Genomic DNA, 19,639 nt, shown 5'->3' with positions numbered 1-19,639 from the left:
GCAAACTTAACATTCTGCTTATATGGTATGACCCCTTATGGTTTACATTTCATTTAGATGTGTCCTAATGCTTATTTATAGATCACCCCAAATGCACAGAGTTAAATTCACATAGGTGTGTTTGCTTGGCATCAGTTGGCCTGGGGAGCCAAAAGTAGCTCCTGGTATCTGTTGGTGCCAAGCTCTTCCTGGCTAAAAGCAGGAGCTAAATAGTGCCAGCTCCCCTCAATTTCAAACCCGGTCTGTTTTTGCTCTTTTACTTTGATAAATGACATGTGACTTCGAAGCGCTTGTAACTGCAGTTTGGTGAATTATAAAGAAGAAAAAAGTAGGCCTTTTCGAATCCTGTTACTGATGTTTCCCCTATGTGCCTTCTAACTCGTGTTTGCTAAATAACCATTGATCCCTCCACATGAGTGGCTCCAGCACTTTGGCCACTGGCCAGCCGCTGGATAGACGTGTAAAGGCAGTTCTGCTGTTTTCACTTTCAGGTGAAGTTCATACATGACCAGTGCTCGCCGAAACCACGCTTTCGAGGCTTCTTCCACGGCGTGCGGGAGATCATCCGTGAGCAAGGTGAGGCCCGAGGCACCATCTTGCCAGGGGAATGGTAGTTGCGCGCACACACGCCTGTTTTGTGCGTCTCTTTGAAGTTGAGTTGTAATGCAGCCTGTGCCCACTCAGGCCTCATTTCACAACAGCCTGATTTATACGACGTGAACAGCCGCATGTGAAGTTGCTTCTAACAGTGGCTTTCCAACCGCATCAGAACCTGTGAAGATCACAGCCGTGGTATATCAGACTAGCTAGAGGCATGGTAGAGACTCGGCTGTACCAGCTGAGTGGCTAATCTGTGCTCAGCCTGTGACAGGTCCAGACTAGAAGTGGCAGATCAGTGAAGATGTCTTGGTGACCAAGCTGTGCTTAGCCTGTGACGCCCGGTCTAGGAGTGGTAGAGTAAGGGAGAGTTGCTGAGTGGCCAGGCTGTGCTCAGCCAGTGAAGAGCCCAGAATGGGAGTGGCAAGTCAGTGAGCGTGGCTGAGTGGCCAGGCCGTTCTCCACCTGTGAAGGGTCTGGCTTCCGAATGGCAGGTTAGTAAGCAGGTCTAAGTGGCCAAGGCATGCTCAGGCTTTGAAAGGTAGGGGCTATGAGTGACAACAGCAGGCCTGTTAGGGTGACTGTGCTTTTTTCAGTGTCTGTAGGGTATGGTTTGTGAGTAGTAGTTGAAGTGCTCTAGTTGGACCCATACCTCAGTGGTTGTGCTGTGATCTTGATAAGGGTGGTACAGGTGGCACTGTGTTGATAAAGTATTGGCCATTTTGTGCTGAGTCTCCAAGGCGTTTGGATCGTGAGGCTGGAACCATCACCACGTGTTTGTGTTTTATTTAGTTTGGTATTGGCTACCAATACTAGGGAACTGAGGACCCTACTTACTGTGTCGTCCTTGCTACAGCGTGCCTCCAGACTGTGTTACCGCAGAGGTGCCACCAATGCCCAGGCTGCATGAACTAATGCCATGTGTGTTTTCCTAACCTATTCTTTTTTCCACCTGCTCATAGGTTTGAAGGGCACCTACCAGGGCCTGACTGCTACCGTTCTCAAGCAGGGATCCAACCAAGCCATCCGCTTTTACGTCATGACCTCCCTCCGCAATTGGTACAAAGGTATGTCTGTGTGTGTTTGTTTGTTTGGGGGTGTGTGTATTTATGGCTGTGCATGTTATTGTTTGTATCGGTGCCTGGTGTGCACCAAAGTATGTCTGTGTATGTGTATCCACATGTTGAAAGTGTGTCCCTGTAAGGGTACCCCTAATTCTAAGTGTGCCCCTTAATTACTCTCACACCATAGTAAATGCACCCCTCTAAGGAAGCAAGGTAAAGGGTCTTATCTTGCCAGGATAACAAGTTTAATCTTTACAGAAATGAGGATGGGGCATAGAACTCTGCTCCCTGAACGGCCTTCTGTCCCTTTTCCGTTCCAAGCTCCTCCAGACTGGTGCCAGGCAGGAGCTTCTATACACTTAGCTTGGTCATTGAATATGGGCATGGCTCCATCCAAACTTGTCCTGCTTCCATACTAGGGATGCTCCAGTCTTACTTCCTTCATGGCAGGCAATGTCTGTTTTAGGATATGCTACTTTACATATTGCTAGCCTATGCAAGAATATACTGTAGCTTAATTTTTCATCATTTTGCTACCTATGAACATTTATATATACACACATTTTCCCGTCATGCTCTCCATACTTCACTCAATATACTCATATTTTTATCTGGTCCAGTAATTCCCCTTAAAACCTTGTTTTCCATTATTCTGCATTGTGTGTATTTGAGCCTTAGCCTGCATGGGCTTTTTGACAGACAGCAAACCGCTGCTAATTTACGTGCTGCTCTGCTAGAGCTAGCCTCCCTCAGTGACGCAACACCGCATGACCTCTGCAATCCATTTTTAGCGCAGGCCACATTCCTTCCGGGAAGGGGGAGGGGGGAGTATTTTTTACTCCTACCGAGCTAAGAACTGCATAGGTTTTGACATTTACAAATTCATTCAGCTAATAGTTATTTGCACCTTATATTTAAATACTAACTGCCTTCTGTGTGTGTGTGTGTGTGTGTGGCGCGTGTGGCGCGTGTGGCGCGCTAGGGAATGAAGGAAGGCGCTAGCTCCTTCCCAAAAGCATTTGTATAGCGCCTTACACCAAATTGCTGAACATAAGAATAAACACAGTACAAAGAATGAATAATCATTTAAAACACCAAATATTTCTGTGGTTGCAGTAACCCTTATTAACCAGACAAGAGAAGGTAGGATCGTAGGGAGACCCGAAAGAATGAATAATCAGTTCTCGAAATAGCTGGATATATAGCTAGTGATCTGCCTTCTGCCTCCAGTTTGATCGCTAACTGGATTAGTGCAGCAAATAGTACATGTGTGCAAACCTACGGGGGTCCTCAGTTTTACAGCCATCTGATCAATAACTAGAGGATCACTAGTGATTGGGTAGCAATACTTGTATGTTAAAGTTATTGGGCTTCATTATGAGTTTGGCAGTGTGGTAACAAATTGTCAGTAATTCTGTTACCTCCATTTATTTTTGCGGTAATCTGTTTACCACCACTTATACTGCACTTCCAAATTTTGAGTTTGGAATTTACGTCCAAAAATCAGCAGATGTCCAGGCTTACTGCTTGCTTTAAATCTACCAAAATCCCCATGCGTTCCCACGGTCCATAAATGGGGATTTACAACTATTGTTTCCCAGAGAAAGTAAAGTTAAATTGACTTTACTAGTCTTTTTAAATTCCAAGACCCAGCACACCCTATCTTACAATAGAGTGCTGGAGGGGATGTCTAGAAACTCATGTAGCAGTCAAATGCTACCATATCCTCTCGAAATGGCTGTTGGCAGTGGTTTTACAATAAACTACCATGATTTGTCCCGACCGCGAGCACCAGTAGCGTTAAATCGCAGGAGCTATGTTTTTCAAGATGGCGTCTGAGCTTCCTTTGTTTAAACGGGTCCCGGTCTTCTTTTTTTGCCATTTCTTTTTGGAAAGGTCCTTCTAGAGTTCGTCTGACTGTCCAGCAAGAACAGCCACCCTGCTGGGTGAGTGGCAGCTAGGCTGGAATGAATGGGGGAAAACTGTTTAAAAGGTGAGTCTCTTGACTTGGAAGGCAGAGTCGACCACCGGAATGAAAGAACTGAAGACGAGCTGGAAGAGGACGGCTGCTGCAACTCCTGGACCGTTGGTTTGCCTGGTGAAGCCCTGCTGCAGGTCCGAATCGCCAAGTTCATCTCGACAGAGAGGCCCTTCAAGGTCAACTTCTTCCTTTGAGTTGGTGGGACCAATCAACTCATAAGCCACCTGGATACCATTCTCGGAGCTGGTAGTATTTTCCTCAGAGTGCTGCAGGAAACCGAATAGCCAGGGAGAAGGACACCAGTTTGTGTGCTTGATGACAGCTACCGGAATCGAAGATTTGCCTGCTTTTATGACCAGTCCCCATGCAGTGCAGGAGTCCCCCGACATCCTCCCTCTTGTCCCCACGAGTGGGGCTCAGGAAAAGCGAGATCTGCAGGAACAGAAGTCCTCAGCCTCATCTTTTTCTTCAACTTAAGGTACTGTGAAAACCCGACCGAGAGAACTTACCTTTCACTGCGAAAGTGCGTGAAACTTTGGCAACTTGCAGGCCTAGTCAGCTTGTGACCCGACATATAAAGCTTTCTTCTATGAACTACTTCTGAGAACTGTGGCAAAGACTTTTCCGTTTAACTACCGGAACCGTTTTACTTATACAAGACTCTAGCCCATTGACTTTGGCCTACCTATTGCATTCAATCAACTCCTCTGGTGAACTCAAACTATTTGCACTGTTTAAGAATAATTCTACTATTGGCTTTATTAACTTATGCCTTTTTGCTCCTACTTCAACTGCTCTGAATGCCATTTTGCTTCTCCTTCAAAGTAGTTTAAATGCCTCAGAACCGGATAGTGTGAAGTACTGTAGAATATTCTTGTGTGATATTGATTGCCTCCTTTTAGTGAATGTTTTCTAACTGACTATGGGTCTGATCACGACTTTGGCGGTAACGCTGGTGGTATTACCGCCGGCGCTATTATCCCTACCGCCAAACTCCCCGGCGCTAATAGCGCCGGATCACGAGTTCGGCGGTAATGTAATTGCCCATTCCCCATTGAGCCCATTCGGGAATGCCCCATTCCCCATTGGGCTCAATGGGGAAAATGTGCGCTCTTACCGCTGGCGGATTTCCCGCCGGCGGTAATAGCGCACATTTTCGGCAGATTTTCCCCCAGCCAAGAGCTGGGGCGAAATCCGCCGAAGTCCTGATTTGGCAGACCCTTAAATCCGGCGGTAATAGCGCGACCGCCGGATTTAAGGGTTACCGCCAAAGTCGTGATCATGCCCTATATAATAAATCAGTAAGTGTTTTTACCAAGAAACCTTGAGTATAAGAGTCTATTTGAATACTTGTGATTGTAGACTTCTGTGTAAAATCATTACAGCTCACATTCCCTCTTGAGATAAGCCTGGCTGCTCAGCTCGCTACCAAAAACCGTGTGGTACAGGTTGGTTTTGCTTACACCTGTAGTCATAGTTGTGTGTAGTGGTCTCAGAGGGTACTGCATACAAACTTTGCCTAAGAGTCATCCTCTCTAGGTGAGATATATTTGTTAAGACCTGTATCCCCTGGCTCCATTTGCTTCAATCTGTAACTTTTAATAGTATATCCTTCTAATTGTATTCACATTATTATACCTGTCTCGGATTCCCCTCGCTGTATGGTGTTCTGTAATGTCACAACTAGATTTGTGCTATATAAAACCCAGAGCATACATTTCTGGAGGTTGTGAATCCGGTACACCCTGTTTCGGTGCCACAGGTTCGGCGCGGGGCGATTCGCCGCTGGGATGTTTTGGCGCGCCGCACACCAGTGCACATCGCCTGCTGTTTAGGGAAGCGTTCAGTGCAGTGCGAGTTTCAACTTCATCCCACACTGTTTTAAAATGAAACTGTTCTAGAGCGGTCCAGTAATTGCTCTGATGTGGTTTATTACCTCCCTCCAGTTATCCTCTGCTTTAGGACAGGACCAGACCAGGTAATATAGGGTCCTCCTAGTTGCACAACTTCTCAAACAGTCTGGGGGTATTTCGGGGTTGGATTTATTTAGTTGGTCTGGGGTGTAATAATGCCTGTATCAGATCTTGTACCCTCCTTCCCTGTTCGTAATGCACTGCAAGCTTTTATGTAGCCTGGACCAGATCCCATCCCCCATTCTGCTGTCTATTGCTGGGCCTAGATCCCTCTCCCAATCAAGCATATATTTTTCTTTTTTATTGGGGTCTGTTCTGTCCAGGAGACGGTAGAGCGCTGAGATTCTGCCCCTTGTGGTTACTGACTGTAAGGCTGATTCAAGAGCAGTTAGGTCTCTAACCCGTTGTTTGCACCCATGTGTATGTGTGTGACATTTGTGCTGCGTGTGCATATCTACCCCCAGGAGTTAACTACCCCTCCTAGACAAATTTCTGTATGTTCCACTGTAGGATGATTAGTTCGCTCTCCGGGATGTACACCGGCAGTGCCGCACATTGGTAGATTAGTCTAGGAACTAAATTAATTTTCACTGCAGCTATCCGCCCGAACCAGGAAATTACTTGCCTCTCCCAATCCTTTTGGTCTCGGCGGATCTCATCTAATAAGTGTGGGAAGTTGCTTGAATACAAGTGGGAGGTGTCTTTGAGGATGTGCACCCGAGGTACTCAATTGCGGATTCGACCGAGGGGATTGGCAGTATAGGGCTAACATCCAACTTTTGTTTTTTGGTAAGGTTAATTGCCATAGCTGACGATTTGCCCAAGTTCATCCTGAAACCGGATAACACCCCAAACTCCTCAGTCTCCTCCCAGAGGGGCTCCAGGGACGTGGCTGGCTTGGTTGCAGTTACCAACACATCGTCCGCGTATAATGCGATCTTATATTTGTCCCCCCCCACCATGAGCCACTTTTATCCTCAGGTTCCGCCGATTTCTAACGGCGAAGGGCTCCATGGATAAGGCAAACACTAGAGGAGAGAGGTGGCCGCCCTGTCTTGTCCCCCTGGTTATGCATAATGTTTCAGATCTTGTGCTGTTGACCCAGAGCTGCGTGGTGGAATTCTGGTAGTTGGCCATTGTCCACTCAGTCAATCAAATCGAACGATTTGTCCGCATCTAGCGACAATACTACCATTCCCCCCATTATTTGCGTACGTTCAATTAGGTTTATGGTATACCTAACGTTGTCGTGCGTCCCTCAACCCGGGATGAATCCTGTTAGATCCCGGGCTATTATGTCCGGGAGATGTGCCTGTAGTCTAGACGCTAGTACCTTGGAGTACATTTTCTCATCGTTGTTCATTAGGGTTATCGGCCAGTAGGAGGAGGGCAGTTCTGGGTCTTTCCCTGGCTTATGAACCCGAATCGTCAGCTATTCTGCCATTGACTTAGTGACTGAGCTTGTGGTAAAGAAAGAATTGAATAGGGTCTCTAGTTGCGGAGCTAGGATATGTTCGTAAGTGTTATAAAATTTCGCAGTTAGCCCGTCCGGACCCGGTGCAGTATTTTTTTAGGGACTTAATAGTTTCAATTATTTCTTCCCTAGTAATGCGGGCCTCCAAAGTTGATCGTTGGGTTTCGTTTTGGGGATTGTTAGGTTAGAGGTAATTGGGCAGATTCTCAAGGGAGGTGGGTGGCCCCGACATTACTGCTTTATGGTGCTTCACAAACTCCTTGATTTTGTCCGCCTCCATGTATCGGGGTTTGCCGTCTGCTCCTATGAGGCGCATGATGTTATTTCTACTGTGGACTTTCTTCAGTTAATGTGCGAGAACCCTGTTTGCTTTATTACCCTTACTATAGTAGAATTGTTTCGTGTAGGACAGAGATTTAGCAGAGTGGTCGGCCCAGTGCATCTTCAATGCAATTTTGGCTTTCTTCAGAGCTCTTTGTTTCCTTAGTTACGTGGGATTTCAGCTCTCTCTCCAGGAACACTACCTTTTTCCTCAAGTTTAGTTACTCGGCATTCTGCCCCAGCGCCTATGAGTGTACCCCTCAATACAGCCTTCATGGCATCCCAGATGACATCTAAGGCCGTTTCGGGATCGTATTTTCGGCGAAGTAGTTGACAAGTGTCTCCTCGGTTTCCCTTTTGATATCCTCGTCTAAGAGGATAGTCACATAATTTCCAATATCTACGTGGAGGGCGTGTGGAATCACTTATACTAAGGATTGCGGATACTGGGGCATGGTCTGCAATCATTCGGTATGTATTTCCACCTTGTCCAGAGATGGGTGTTGGGCGCTTGTGACTAATAAGAGGTCTATTCTCGAGAAACCTCTGTGCACGTAGGAGTAGTGGGTGTAATCCCTTGTTCATCCATTGGACAGCCTCCATGCATCCACCGTCTCCCTTTCCCTGAGAAACCTAGCTAGGGATAAGAGTGGGAGTAGTCTGTTTTGGTTGGAGGCAGAGTTTTGTCCATTAGGGAGTCGGGGACAAGGTTGAAATCACCGTCTGCATTAAGGAACCCCTCTGAGAATGCAAGGACGATCAGGATCAGATCAGATCAGATCAGATATGAACTTGGCCTGGGCAGTGTTCGGACAATACACAGCTAAAATGGTGATTGGGCGCTCGATGAACAGCCCCTTCACATCAACCTCAGGGGTCCCTTCTCACTGTGATTCTTGACAAGAGGACCTGTTCACTTAGCAGGACAGCTACTCCCCCTTTCTCCCCCCCCCCGATGTAGCGAAGAATGCCTTTTTGCATCTTTTGAACCTAATACGCTTCTCATCGGGTTGCAACAGGTGAGTCTCCTGGAGGATCACTATATCCCCCGCTAACAGACCCATGTTATGTTCTGCAGACCTGTGTTTCCCCGAGTAATTAAGGCCCTGGACGTTCCACAAGATGATTTTGAGTTCACTCTCGGCATCCGGTCCCATGAGGATCAGTAGTAGGAGTTGCTTTAGGGGTTCCCCTGCTGGGCTCCTTACGTATCGCTAGGGTGTCATTGCTCTGCCCATGTTCTCCTGAGGAGCTTGTGGATGCCGATGTGTTGCCTCCGTTAGCTGTTTGGGCGAGTGAGAGGGAGCTTCTGGTCAAAAAAGTGCCTCTAGCTATCCCCTCACAACCCTTCCCGCCTCCCCACATCTCCCCATCCCAAAAACCAGTAGGAAAAAACTCCTCCTACCTAACAGGGTAACTGGTAGGGCTCCGGCACCGAGCTAGAATGGCCAACTGGGCCTAATGCGAGCCCACAGGGTATAAACAATACTTGCGTAGCATAGGTAAAAGAATGTGAACATTGTTTTCTTGCCCATATGCCTCTATTTTTAGCAGGAGACTTTCCCACCCTTCCTCCCTGCACCCGGTATTCCACGCCCCTGCCATTGCTGACATGAGTTTCCAACCACCTAAAAAGACGTTGGGCTAGGGGCACTCGGAACATCCACCGACCTTGGTTGTCCAAGCCTAATTTAGACAGATCAGTCTGGATTAGCTGGCTTCCAGGGAGGACCGCAGATCCTGCACCGTTTGCTGACCCTTTTCCATGTTGACTCCGCCTGCTTTTTGAAGAGGTCCTGAGCGGTGCTGACTCTCCGTTTCCCATTCCAATGGCCATGAACTTTTCAGCTTCTCTCGGTGAATGGATCTGATGGTGGGGTTCCCTCCCAAATTAATTTATCAGACGTTGGGAAACCCCAGCAGTACGGGATCTTTCTTTTACAAAGCCATTCCGTTAAGACCTTGAGGGTTTTCTGCTTTTGGAGGGTGGAATTTGCTAGGTCTTTGTGCAGTAGGATCGTGGAATCTCTGAATGTGATTTGGTGCATTGACCTAGCCTCTCTCTGTTAGGCAGAAACCTGTGCAGTTCCCTCTGGGACCACTGCAAAAGATTTAAGACTACAGGTGTTTGGCAGTAAACCCACTTGGTAGCAGTCTGTACCACACAGATTCACTTGGTAGCTGTGGCTGAGCAGTCAGACTTCCCTCAAGAAGAGTTAGGCATTATACAGAGTAAACACTGACCAGGGCTTGGTGTGAAAGAGGTATAATTATTTCTGATGTTTGTTAATCTGCTTAGAATCACATGCTGTGCATAGGTCCGACATCCAGTGGTCACTGCGGAGTATTGCATTTTGTTTTTCGTAGTCGAAAAGGGGACGTCGACAAGGCGTGTCTGTAACACTATCCCTATAGTGACGTGCGTTGTACCCACAATCCCTCACGCGTCGAGGTCCCTCAGATTGTTTTTTTCCGCCCAGTTTCTGGTCGCCTTTCGCGGAGCTCCTAGAGAGACATTGCTATACTTACCACGGACCTCGGTCCTTTTGTCATAACTTAATATACTGATAACGATCCCTCCCCCTCGACGTTAGCTGTGAAGCTGTTTCTCCGCCGAACTGATTTTCGACGGAGAGGAAGAGCGGAGGAGATCCTTCGGCGCTGCCGAACACGTGGCCTGGCCTCGACGGCCAACTTACAGTAGGGAGAGTGGGGGTTAGAACTTTGTCTCTTCTCTTTGAGAATGTCTTTCTTTCTCCCTTTTCTTTCCCTTGGGGTTGTTATCGCCAGCTATTATTGCCTCAGCTATGGAGAGGACACCATTTAAGTTTTGCCCATGGTGCAGGGGCAAATATACTTGGAAAGATAAGCACAAGCTCTGTAATCGTTGCTTACCCCTCGATCACATAGAGAACAGCTGCGCAGCCTGCAAGCTCTTAAAACCCAGGACTCTTAAAGAACGTAGGGTTAAGAGGTGGGCGGACTACGCGATGTCGAAGTCAGTTTCCTCACCCGCTGCCGCTGTTACTGAAAGTGACGAGGAGTGCGATAACTCGACGTCCGTTACGGAAGTCATGAACCCCCAGAAGGAGCGCTCCCGCTCCTCGTCGTCCGTCCCCGGCCCCGACGGGCTCGGCTCACGCCCTGCTTATGGGGATGAACACCCCGGCGACAAGGACGCACACAAACCCCATAAGGCTAAACACACTACCCACGGCTCTTCTTCGTCGAGAACGAAGGATCCATCAGCGCCGAAGGGGACGCAGGGCACTCCGGCGTCTACCGCAGACCGTAAAGGTCACAAGCCCCACCCGCAAACGCAGCCGCGACCAGCGATTGGGCTTCCATCTAACACGGGCGCTACCCCAAAAACATCCGACGCAACGCTCCATAGAGCGACCGTCGAGGTACAACGCGCAACGCACACAACGTCGACACCAGAGCCCTCGACGGACAAAATCGTGGCCGAGAGCCTAGCGAGAATTGTCGCCAAGACAAACGTACGCGGACGACGAAACAAACGTCGAATACCGCGTCGAAAAAACACAAAAGTAGCCAGGAACTGCCCCTTTCTCCAAAGGATGCTTCCGAACTACCTGAAGGCTTTTCAGAAGGAGACGGGAACCTCTCGTCGACGTTGTGGCAGCGTTCGAAACGATTCGAAGGCGAAAACACTAATTTCCCCCCTCTAGACCATTCAGGGGTACCCCATGAGACCCTTGAAAGACTCCATTCTTGCATGGAGAAAATGGAAAGGTTTCTAGGAAACCAAGACCCACCCACTCACAAAAGACAAAGAGAATGGCCACAGGATGACCCTAGAGTCAAGATTCCTAGGCTGGTTGACCTCACTGAGGAGGAGCAATACCTCCAAGAAGATGAGGAGTGTTTGGGTGGAGAAGAAGAGGTAGAACTTGAGGAAGAGGGGTTCGAAGAAGATCCTTACACCACTGCTACAGGGTTTGAAGAGGATACAGCTACCTCGCAGCCCTGGCTTTCACCGTCAGTGCAGCCTTGGCAATCCCCATCAGTACATTCAGACCCTGATGCCTTTCTCCCTTCTCCTCTCAAGGATTCACATGGGAACTCCTCTCCCATAGATGACCAACCTTCCCTCAATGCACTATTGCGCAAGGCAGCAGCGCATTTTGAGATTGATACAGGGGAAACTCTTCCAGACATTGACTTTGTAGAAAAAGTCATCAAAGAAAAAGCCCCTGTTAGCCAATCTATTCCACTCCTGGCTTCTATTAAAAGAAGAATTTCTCCTTCCCTTACTAACCCAGCTTTAGTAAGAGGGGTCAACCCTAGAATAGAAAAGCTCTTCAGCCCTTCATCCTCTGACCCTTTATACATCAGAGGACACTCTATTCCGGACTCCCTTGTGGTTACCAACACAAGAAAAAGAGCAGGGGTGCCACTATCCACTAGTGAAGCACCTCCAGACAAAGAAGGCAAAAAACTCTACGCACTGGGGAAGAGAATCACGACCTCCGCCGCCTTCTCTACTAGAATTGCTAATAACAACTCACTTTTAGCTAGCTACGCAGATGCACAGTGGAACAAGCTGCGCAGCGAAGCAGAGGAAGCACCTGAACCTCTGCGTTCTCGCCTGCTAGCTATAATATCAGAGGGCACACTGGTAAACCAGGGCATCGTTAAGAACTCCCTAGATGCCGCTGAGACGGCTGGCCGCTCCCTAGTGCAGGGAATACTTCTCAAGCGCCACGTTTGGCTACGCAATTCAGGTTTTAAGCCCGAAACCCAAGCCCCCCTCATAAATAAACCCATTGAACAGACGCATCTGTTTGGGAAAGCAGTAGATGAGGCCCTAGAACATGCTAAAAAAGAGTTTGATACCATCAAGACTCTTGATCAAATTTCTAGGCCCCCTAACAGGCGAGGCTATGGTAATAAACGCTCCTTTCGTGGCCAAAGACAGCAGCAGAACCAACAACAACAATATTACTCTGGCTCCAACTGGCCCACCAACCAGGGTAACACCCAGTTCAGTCAAAGAGGCCAACGCCGTGGCAAAGGAAGAGGTCGTGGCTCCAGCCCCAGAGGTTCCACGCCCAATAACAGCAAATGACCCGAAAATTCGGGTCCCCTCCCATGCATCACCGGTCGGGGGCCGGCTAACATCGTTCCTTTCAGCATGGGAGGGAATCACGTCAGACCGTTGGGTATTATCCACCATAGCCCACGGATACTGCATCGAGTTCAACGGTTCCCCGAAGTACAAACCCCCACGGAACCGGCGCATGACACCGCAACACCTCTCCATTCTTCTTCAAGAGGTGGAAGAACTACTGAAGAAAGAAGCTATAGAGCCCGTCCCCCTATCACAGGTAACAGAAGGTATTTATTCAGTGTACTTCCTTGTACCCAAAAAGGACTTAACCATGCGCCCTGTATTAGATCTGCGCCCAGCGAACATATTTGTCAAACCCCAAAAGTTTCGTATGGTGACCTTACAGGAGGTAATCCCACTGTTATCACAAGGGGATTACATGACAACACTGGACATGAAAGATGCATACTTTCATATTTTAATGTTGACATCGCACAGAAAATACCTCAGGTTCAAAATAGAGGACAAACACTACCAGTTCAGAGTACTACCCTTCGGGATAGCATCTGCACCAAGGGTATTCACGAAAGTACTGGCAGTGGCAGCGGCCCACCTGCGCAGATTATCCATCCCGGTATACCCTTACCTCGACGACTGGCTCATAACAGGGGATTCTTACGAAACATGCTTCTCCAATACCCAAAAGACCGTAGACCTTTTGTCCCAACTGGGCTTCTCCATCAACGAAAAGAAGTCCAGCTTAGACCCCAGCCAAACCAAACAATTCCTAGCGGCTCTAATTCGAACAAAGGACGGCCTCGTATTCCCCTCCAACGAGAGGGTCCAAAACATGCTGTTTCAAATTCCCCATTATGTAGCAGGCCGAGAGGTGACGGTACGCAAAGCAATGCGCTTGCTAGGGATGATGGCGTCATGTATTTATTTGGTACCTCACGCGCGCCTGCGCATGCGCCCAATGCAAGAGTGGCTCTACAGCCAGTGGTGTCAGGCCAGCGGACAATGGGACGATCTAGTGGTGGTCTCGCAGGCCTTGGTTCTCTCGCTACGGTGGTGGACAAAAGAAAACCTGTTATTAGGGAAAACTTTTGCCACACCCGCAGTGGAAGCCACTCTAACCACAGACGCATCCCTTACAGGATGGGGGGCTCACCTTTCCCATCAGACGGCACACGGAGTGTGGACTCCGAGTTTAGCATCCAAGCATATAAACCTGCTGGAACTACTAGCGGTATTCAAAGCACTGAAAGCCTTTCAGGAACACTTACAAGGAAAGACAGTGATGGTCCTCACAGACAGCACCACAGCCATGTACTACCTCAACAAGCAAGGGGGCACTCACTCTCCAGGACTGTCCAAGCTGTCCCAGAATATATGGAAGTGGGCTCTCAAACACAACATGTTCCTACTATCACAACATGTACCAGGGGAACTCAATCTGCTAGCAGACAAACTCAGCAGAGACTTCCCCCTGCCCGAAGAGTACGAATGGCAATTGCACGAAGACATCGTCTTAGACATCTTCACGCAATGGGGATTCCCGGAAATAGACCTGTTCGCAACCCTGGAGAACTCACAATGCCAAAGTTACGCCTCCAGGTACCCCCAGAACCAGTCCAAGGGGAACGGTCTGTCGATTCAATGGTCAGGGAAATTTGTTTACGCCTTTCCCCCCGACTCCCCTTCTCAACAAAGTGGTGCACAAGATGCACCAGGAGCAGGTTACCATGATACTAGTGGCCCCAATGTGGGCACGGCAACCTTGGTTCGCTCACTTGATGGAGATGTCCCTATCTCCCCCAGTGAAACTTCCCTGCCCGTACAACATGCTGTCACAAGACAAGGGCAGGACACTGCATCCATGCCCTCAGACCATGAACTTAGCAGCCTGGCTCCTGAGATCATAGAATTTGGACATTTACAACTCCCACAGAGATGTATGGACATCCTCAGGGAAGCCAGAAAACCTAATACTCGACACTGCTATTCTAGCAAATGGAAAAGATTCGTTATCTGGTGTAGAGGTACTAGCATCAACCCAGTTGACTGCTCTCCTACTGACATTATTCTATACTTGACCCATTTACTGGATTCAGGTTTAGTGTTCAATTCCATTAAAGTCCACCTAGCGGCACTTTCTGCATACACCACTTCCCAACTTAAAGTGTCGTGGTGGAAGATACCAGTTATCAAAGCCTTCATGGAGGGGGTAAAGAGGATACACCCTCCGATAGCTAACCCAGCTCCCGGATGGGACTTAAATGTGGTACTTTCCAGACTCATGGGCCCTCCCTTCGAACCCATGCACAAGGCAACTCTTAAAGATATCACCCTTAAGACTGCTTTCCTAATAGCTATCACCTCCATTAGGAGAGTAAGTGAACTACAGGCTCTTTCTGTACTAGACCCCTTCGTAACAGTTCACAAAGATAAAGTGGTTCTACGCACACACCCAAGGTTTGCACCTAAATTCATCTCGAAATTTCATGTAAACCAAACTATAGAACTACCAACGTTCTTTCAAAACCCTTCCAGCTCGGGAGAAAAAAGTCTGCATACACTAGATGTACGCAGAGCTGTCATGTTCTACATGGAAAGAACCAGACCACTGAGAAAGAGTAATCAGTTCTTTGTCTCGGTGGCAGCAGGAAGAGAAGGAGATGCGGTCTCAAAATCCACTATATCTAGATGGATTGTTCAATGCATCACTCTCTGTTACACTCTTGCTAAGAGAGAACTACCCTTCAAGCCAAGAGCACATTCCACTCGAGGCACTGGGGCTTCCATAGCATTCATTGCAAATGTTCCCCTTGAGTCCATCTGCAAAGCGGCTACCTGGAGTTCTGTGCACACCTTTACAAAACACTACTGTCTAGATGCACACTCTAGATCTGACTCCCAGGTGGGACAGGCAGTATTAAGACATCTTTTCTCTACTGTTCCTTCTCATAACCCACCGCCAACTCCGGGTACTGCTCGCTAGTCTATGCACAGCATGTGATTCTAAGCAGATTAACAAACATCAGAAGACAATGCATTACTTACCGTAAAAGCATTTCTGATGGTTGTATCTGCTTAGATTCACATGCGCCCACCCTTCCTCCCCGCTCGGATGGAAGGAACATAGACTTCCTTTATATCTCTCTTTTCTGTACTCACTCACGTCTATAAGGCTCCCTCAGGGCAGAAAAATACAAACAGAGGGACCTCGACGCGTGAGGGATTGTGGGTACAACGCACGTCACTATAGGGATAGTGTTACAGACACGCCTTGTCGACGTCCCCTTTTCGACTACGAAAAACAAAATGCAATACTCCGCAGTGACCACTGGATGTCGGACCTATGCACAGCATGTGAATCTAAGCAGATACAACCATCAGAAATGCTTTTACGGTAAGTAATGCATTGTCTTATTTAAAACCACATCTAGAAAAACACACAGCCACTAATAGTAAGCAATTCAAAAACACAGTCACTAAAAGATATACACTCCCTTAAAAGAATATTAGACAAGTCTTAAGTAAAGCCCCACTTATTTTCAGACAGCGGTGAGCGCTTAACGTAGATGGCACTCTAATAACTCGTTTTAAAAAGGGAGAGAAAAACAGAGAATAAATTGAAACAGATCCCAACACTTTTTCACGAACACACAAGAGAGGAAGGCAAAGTAACACCGTGAATTCAGAGTCAGTAGGCCGGATCCGCTTTAAGAGGGTAAAAATGAAATGTGTCCAAGGTCACACGGTTGCAGTGCACAAAAGTCTTGTAACGGTTCAAAAGGAGTTGGACCAAAGAAAGGGACCAGTTAGAGGGTCAAGGCGGCCAGCCCAGTCCAGAAGGTTAAGGGGTTATTATTACCTTGTAGCAATCTTTAGAAAGGGAGGCCTGGCGGACACGGTACCTTAAAGTGGTGAGAATACTCCAGCGGGGGCAGTTTTTCCTGGCAGCGGATGCAAGTCGGTGCTTCGTCCGGGGGAAGAGTAGATCTCGTCGGGGAGGAAGACAGGAGTCCGTTGCACTGCCAGGGAAGAAACCAGCCGCGGAGTTTCTCAGGTACAAGGAGCGGTCCATTGATTCGCGGTTCAGTGGTAAGTGGCTATCCGGCCGTCGGGGTGCTTGGCACGGGCAGTTCGACCACAAACCGTTCTGGGGTGCGAAGAAAGAAGGTAAACTGGTTGTGCCCACCAGTCAGGGGAAGAAGCCTCTCCAGCCGGGAGATCGTCTCTGTCGTCGGGAAGTGGTGAGTCGGTTCCGCAGGGCTCCACCGGTGGTGTCGTTGTGGTAGGTCGGCTCAGCTTCTCCCTTGTCGGATTCTCAGGTCCTGTGGCGACTTCTTAAGTTCCAGTCCCCAAAGCCCTGCTTTTATGCAGCATACCCTCATTCACTCAGCCTAGCTGTCAATCAAACATGCTAAGTGGTGAGCCGGCCGGCTCACCACTTGGGCCAATCACACAAGAGGGTGACTTGAGTTACCAAGGTAACTCAGTCCAGGGTGCCTAAACCCCCTCCCACACCACCTGTGGTACCCAGACAGAGTGGCACCACTTTTGGAGGCTTCTGTGGAGAAGCTTGCCAAAAAGTGGAACAAAGGGCTCGACTTGGGTTGGAGTCACAGAAGAGAACACAAACGCCATTTTAGAATCGAGTCCTGGCAAAAAATACCAACCGGCGAATTAATATTAATTAAATAAACCGGCGGTATGTTCGAGGCTATGAGAATTAAATAATTAAAGTTGGTAGCCTCGAACAATGGGAAAATCCCATAGGGAAATATTCGCGGTCGAATATAAAAAGTAGTTTCCACTGCCACCAGCCAAAATTCGATCAGGGGGGACGGAGACGTGCCCCCTCGACTAACAGACCCCGGGGCAATCGAATTGCCCCGACCAGTACGTCCACAATATGATGGTTTGTACTGATTTCTGTTAATAATTTGGGACTAGTAAAGTCAATGGTGACTTTACATGCCCTGGGAGACAGTAGTCAGTCCCAGGGTATGGAGTCTATGGTGGGGGGGTCACTATGACACCCCAGTGTTACTGCACGGAGGGTGCTGTGTACACATCGTAAAAACACATGGGACCCTATGGAGTAAAGGGCCCCATAGCCCATAAAACACATTAACAGTCAAAGGAACACCATAAACATGTCCAAGAGTGGGAGAAAAAGAGTCTCACTCTTGGCAGGAGAAAAAAACAAACTCCAGAAATCCAGCAAAGCTGCTGGGGGACTCACTAGGTTAGGAAATTCAGCCTAAAGAGAGAATTCTCCCTAACACTCTCATGATCTCATCTTTGACTTTGAAGAAGTGGACCCTGGCAAGTACATCTGGCGGAAAAGAGGTTGAGTGTCTTGGGACCGTCCTGTGAACCCGGTCCAGTTCAAGCGGGGAGCTGTCTGGGAGTGTTATTATGAACCTAAACAGGTCTGATACATAGCTATCCAGATTTGGGTGAAAGACCGATCGCGAATGTTGTTGCGCTTGGACCTGTTTTTCGGCATCTTCGTGCCTTGCCTCCAGCAGCTCACATCTTGCCGCCATCCTGTTCTGCCATTTGTCTTTTTCAAATTTTTGGTCACATAACTCATTTTCAATTTCCGCCACTCTACTTTCTACCTCCACCACTCTCTTGTTGAGGGAGTTAATTTTCTTTGTAACTTCTTCAGTTCCTTTCTGGATTTCTTTCGTTATGGCAGAGAGCAGGTCTTTTAAATCAGATTTTGTGGCCGATTGCGCTGAATCTAGAGTAGCGGGGTCCGGAGCGGAACCCGGGGTTGGTTCAGCTCGGGGGTCACCCTTCTTCGGTTTGTCCGGGCCAGTGCCACTAATTAGCACTGCGATATCCGCCTGCTTGGTTTCTTTGCAGCTCTTAGCCGTTGCGGTTCGCCTTTTACTGTTGGGGCAGGGGAGGCGGGAAATGGCCCGTTTTAATGCACCGCCGAGGGCACACCTTGCTTCCAGCTGGGCCCTGCGCAGAGTCCAAGCGAGAGACAGAGTTCCTGCTTGTAAGATGATTTGGCTAGTCGGGCACCTCCGCACCTCACATCGACGTCCGTTCAGGAGAGGGATTGCGGCAGGGGACTGATGGTCCATGTGTCTACCAGTGCCTTGGAGGAGGTATATGTTTGCAGCAATCTCTGGTTGGGGGAACTCCCTTTGTACCCGATATGGGGCCGCTGCCTCAGTGGGCCATTATTTTGCCAGGAATCGATTTAACAGACAATGGCTGGAGCGATCACACGACAGGCTGCGACGAGAGGTATAGGCAGTCAGGGTTCTGTGGTCTGGGGGTTGTTCCTGGCCCTCCGGGTCAGGACTAGAAGGCAGAAACATGCTTAGGATGTGGGAGTTAACAGTTTACTGTAGTATTTTGAGTTACTTCTTCGCCTATTATTTCCTGCAGAGCCTCCCTCCATTCGGCATCATAGGGGGAGGGTAGTCTGGATGATTCCCCTATGGCTCCCAGCCCACTCAACTGGTTGTTCTGGCCATGGAGTGGTTTGCTGAGGAGGGAGGATCAGGGCACCAAACACTTGCTTTCAGCACCTTAGGGCCACTCGCCTTCTCAGAGCAGGATCTCTGGCTCACACAGCTAGTGCCACAGGGGAATCCGCAGTCCGGGCTGCATACAGCGACTTTGATCACCATCAGCTGCGGATACTGGCGCATCAGCTTGCGCCTTCCTGAGTCTGCCTGTGTGCTGCTGGCAGTATAGGGCCACTGCACTGTGGTGGCGGGGGGACCCCGGCTCTGTTTGCTGCGGGGGGTGGCCCAGCTCAAGGTGAGGGTTAGGGGTGCTGATGGGTGCGAGTGCTGGGTGCCGGCCCCCCACCGCAGCAGCAGTGATGGTGTCTGAGTTGAGCAGAGATTTGCGTCCCCAAACCCGTGTGGGGGCGGACTACTGAGGATGAGCTCACCCACGGGGATCGGCCGCTCCGAGCGGTCGCGCTGGTAGCTGGAGGTCCGGACCGTTAGCAGGTGTGGGACACAAGTCAGCGATGCCGGCAGTGAGAGAAGAAGCTGGCGGGGAGGTTACGGTCCGGCCCCCGATTATTTGCAGCAAACGGAAGGATGAAGCAGCATTATCCTGATTTCATGCCCGCATTCTTGCAGTTGTAGGCTGGTGGTCCGCGCAAGGCTACAGCGGCTGCTTGTATGCCGAGGCTCCTCCTCCGTGGGGCTAGCTGGAGGCTCC

General features: G+C 48.9%; 1 protein-coding gene across 1 annotated transcript in view; it reads left to right on the top strand.

Annotated features, from left to right (window-relative positions):
- The window catches only part of SLC25A1 (solute carrier family 25 member 1), a 155,067-nt gene that overhangs the window by 106,389 nt on the left and 29,039 nt on the right, over positions 1-19,639 (top strand). Inside the window, exons 5-6 of the mRNA XM_069619949.1 lie at positions 492-576; positions 1,560-1,664. Coding sequence (XP_069476050.1) covers positions 492-576; positions 1,560-1,664 — 190 coding nt within the window. The remainder of the gene's footprint in view (positions 1-491; positions 577-1,559; positions 1,665-19,639) is intronic.

This window comes from Ambystoma mexicanum, chromosome 10 (genome assembly GCF_040938575.1).
Source record: "Ambystoma mexicanum isolate Mex_15411 chromosome 10, UKY_AmexF1_1, whole genome shotgun sequence".
NCBI lineage: Eukaryota > Metazoa > Chordata > Amphibia > Caudata > Ambystomatidae > Ambystoma > Ambystoma mexicanum.
The sequence above is the reverse complement of the archived record's forward strand: the minus strand, read 5'-3'. Positions and strand labels throughout refer to the sequence as shown.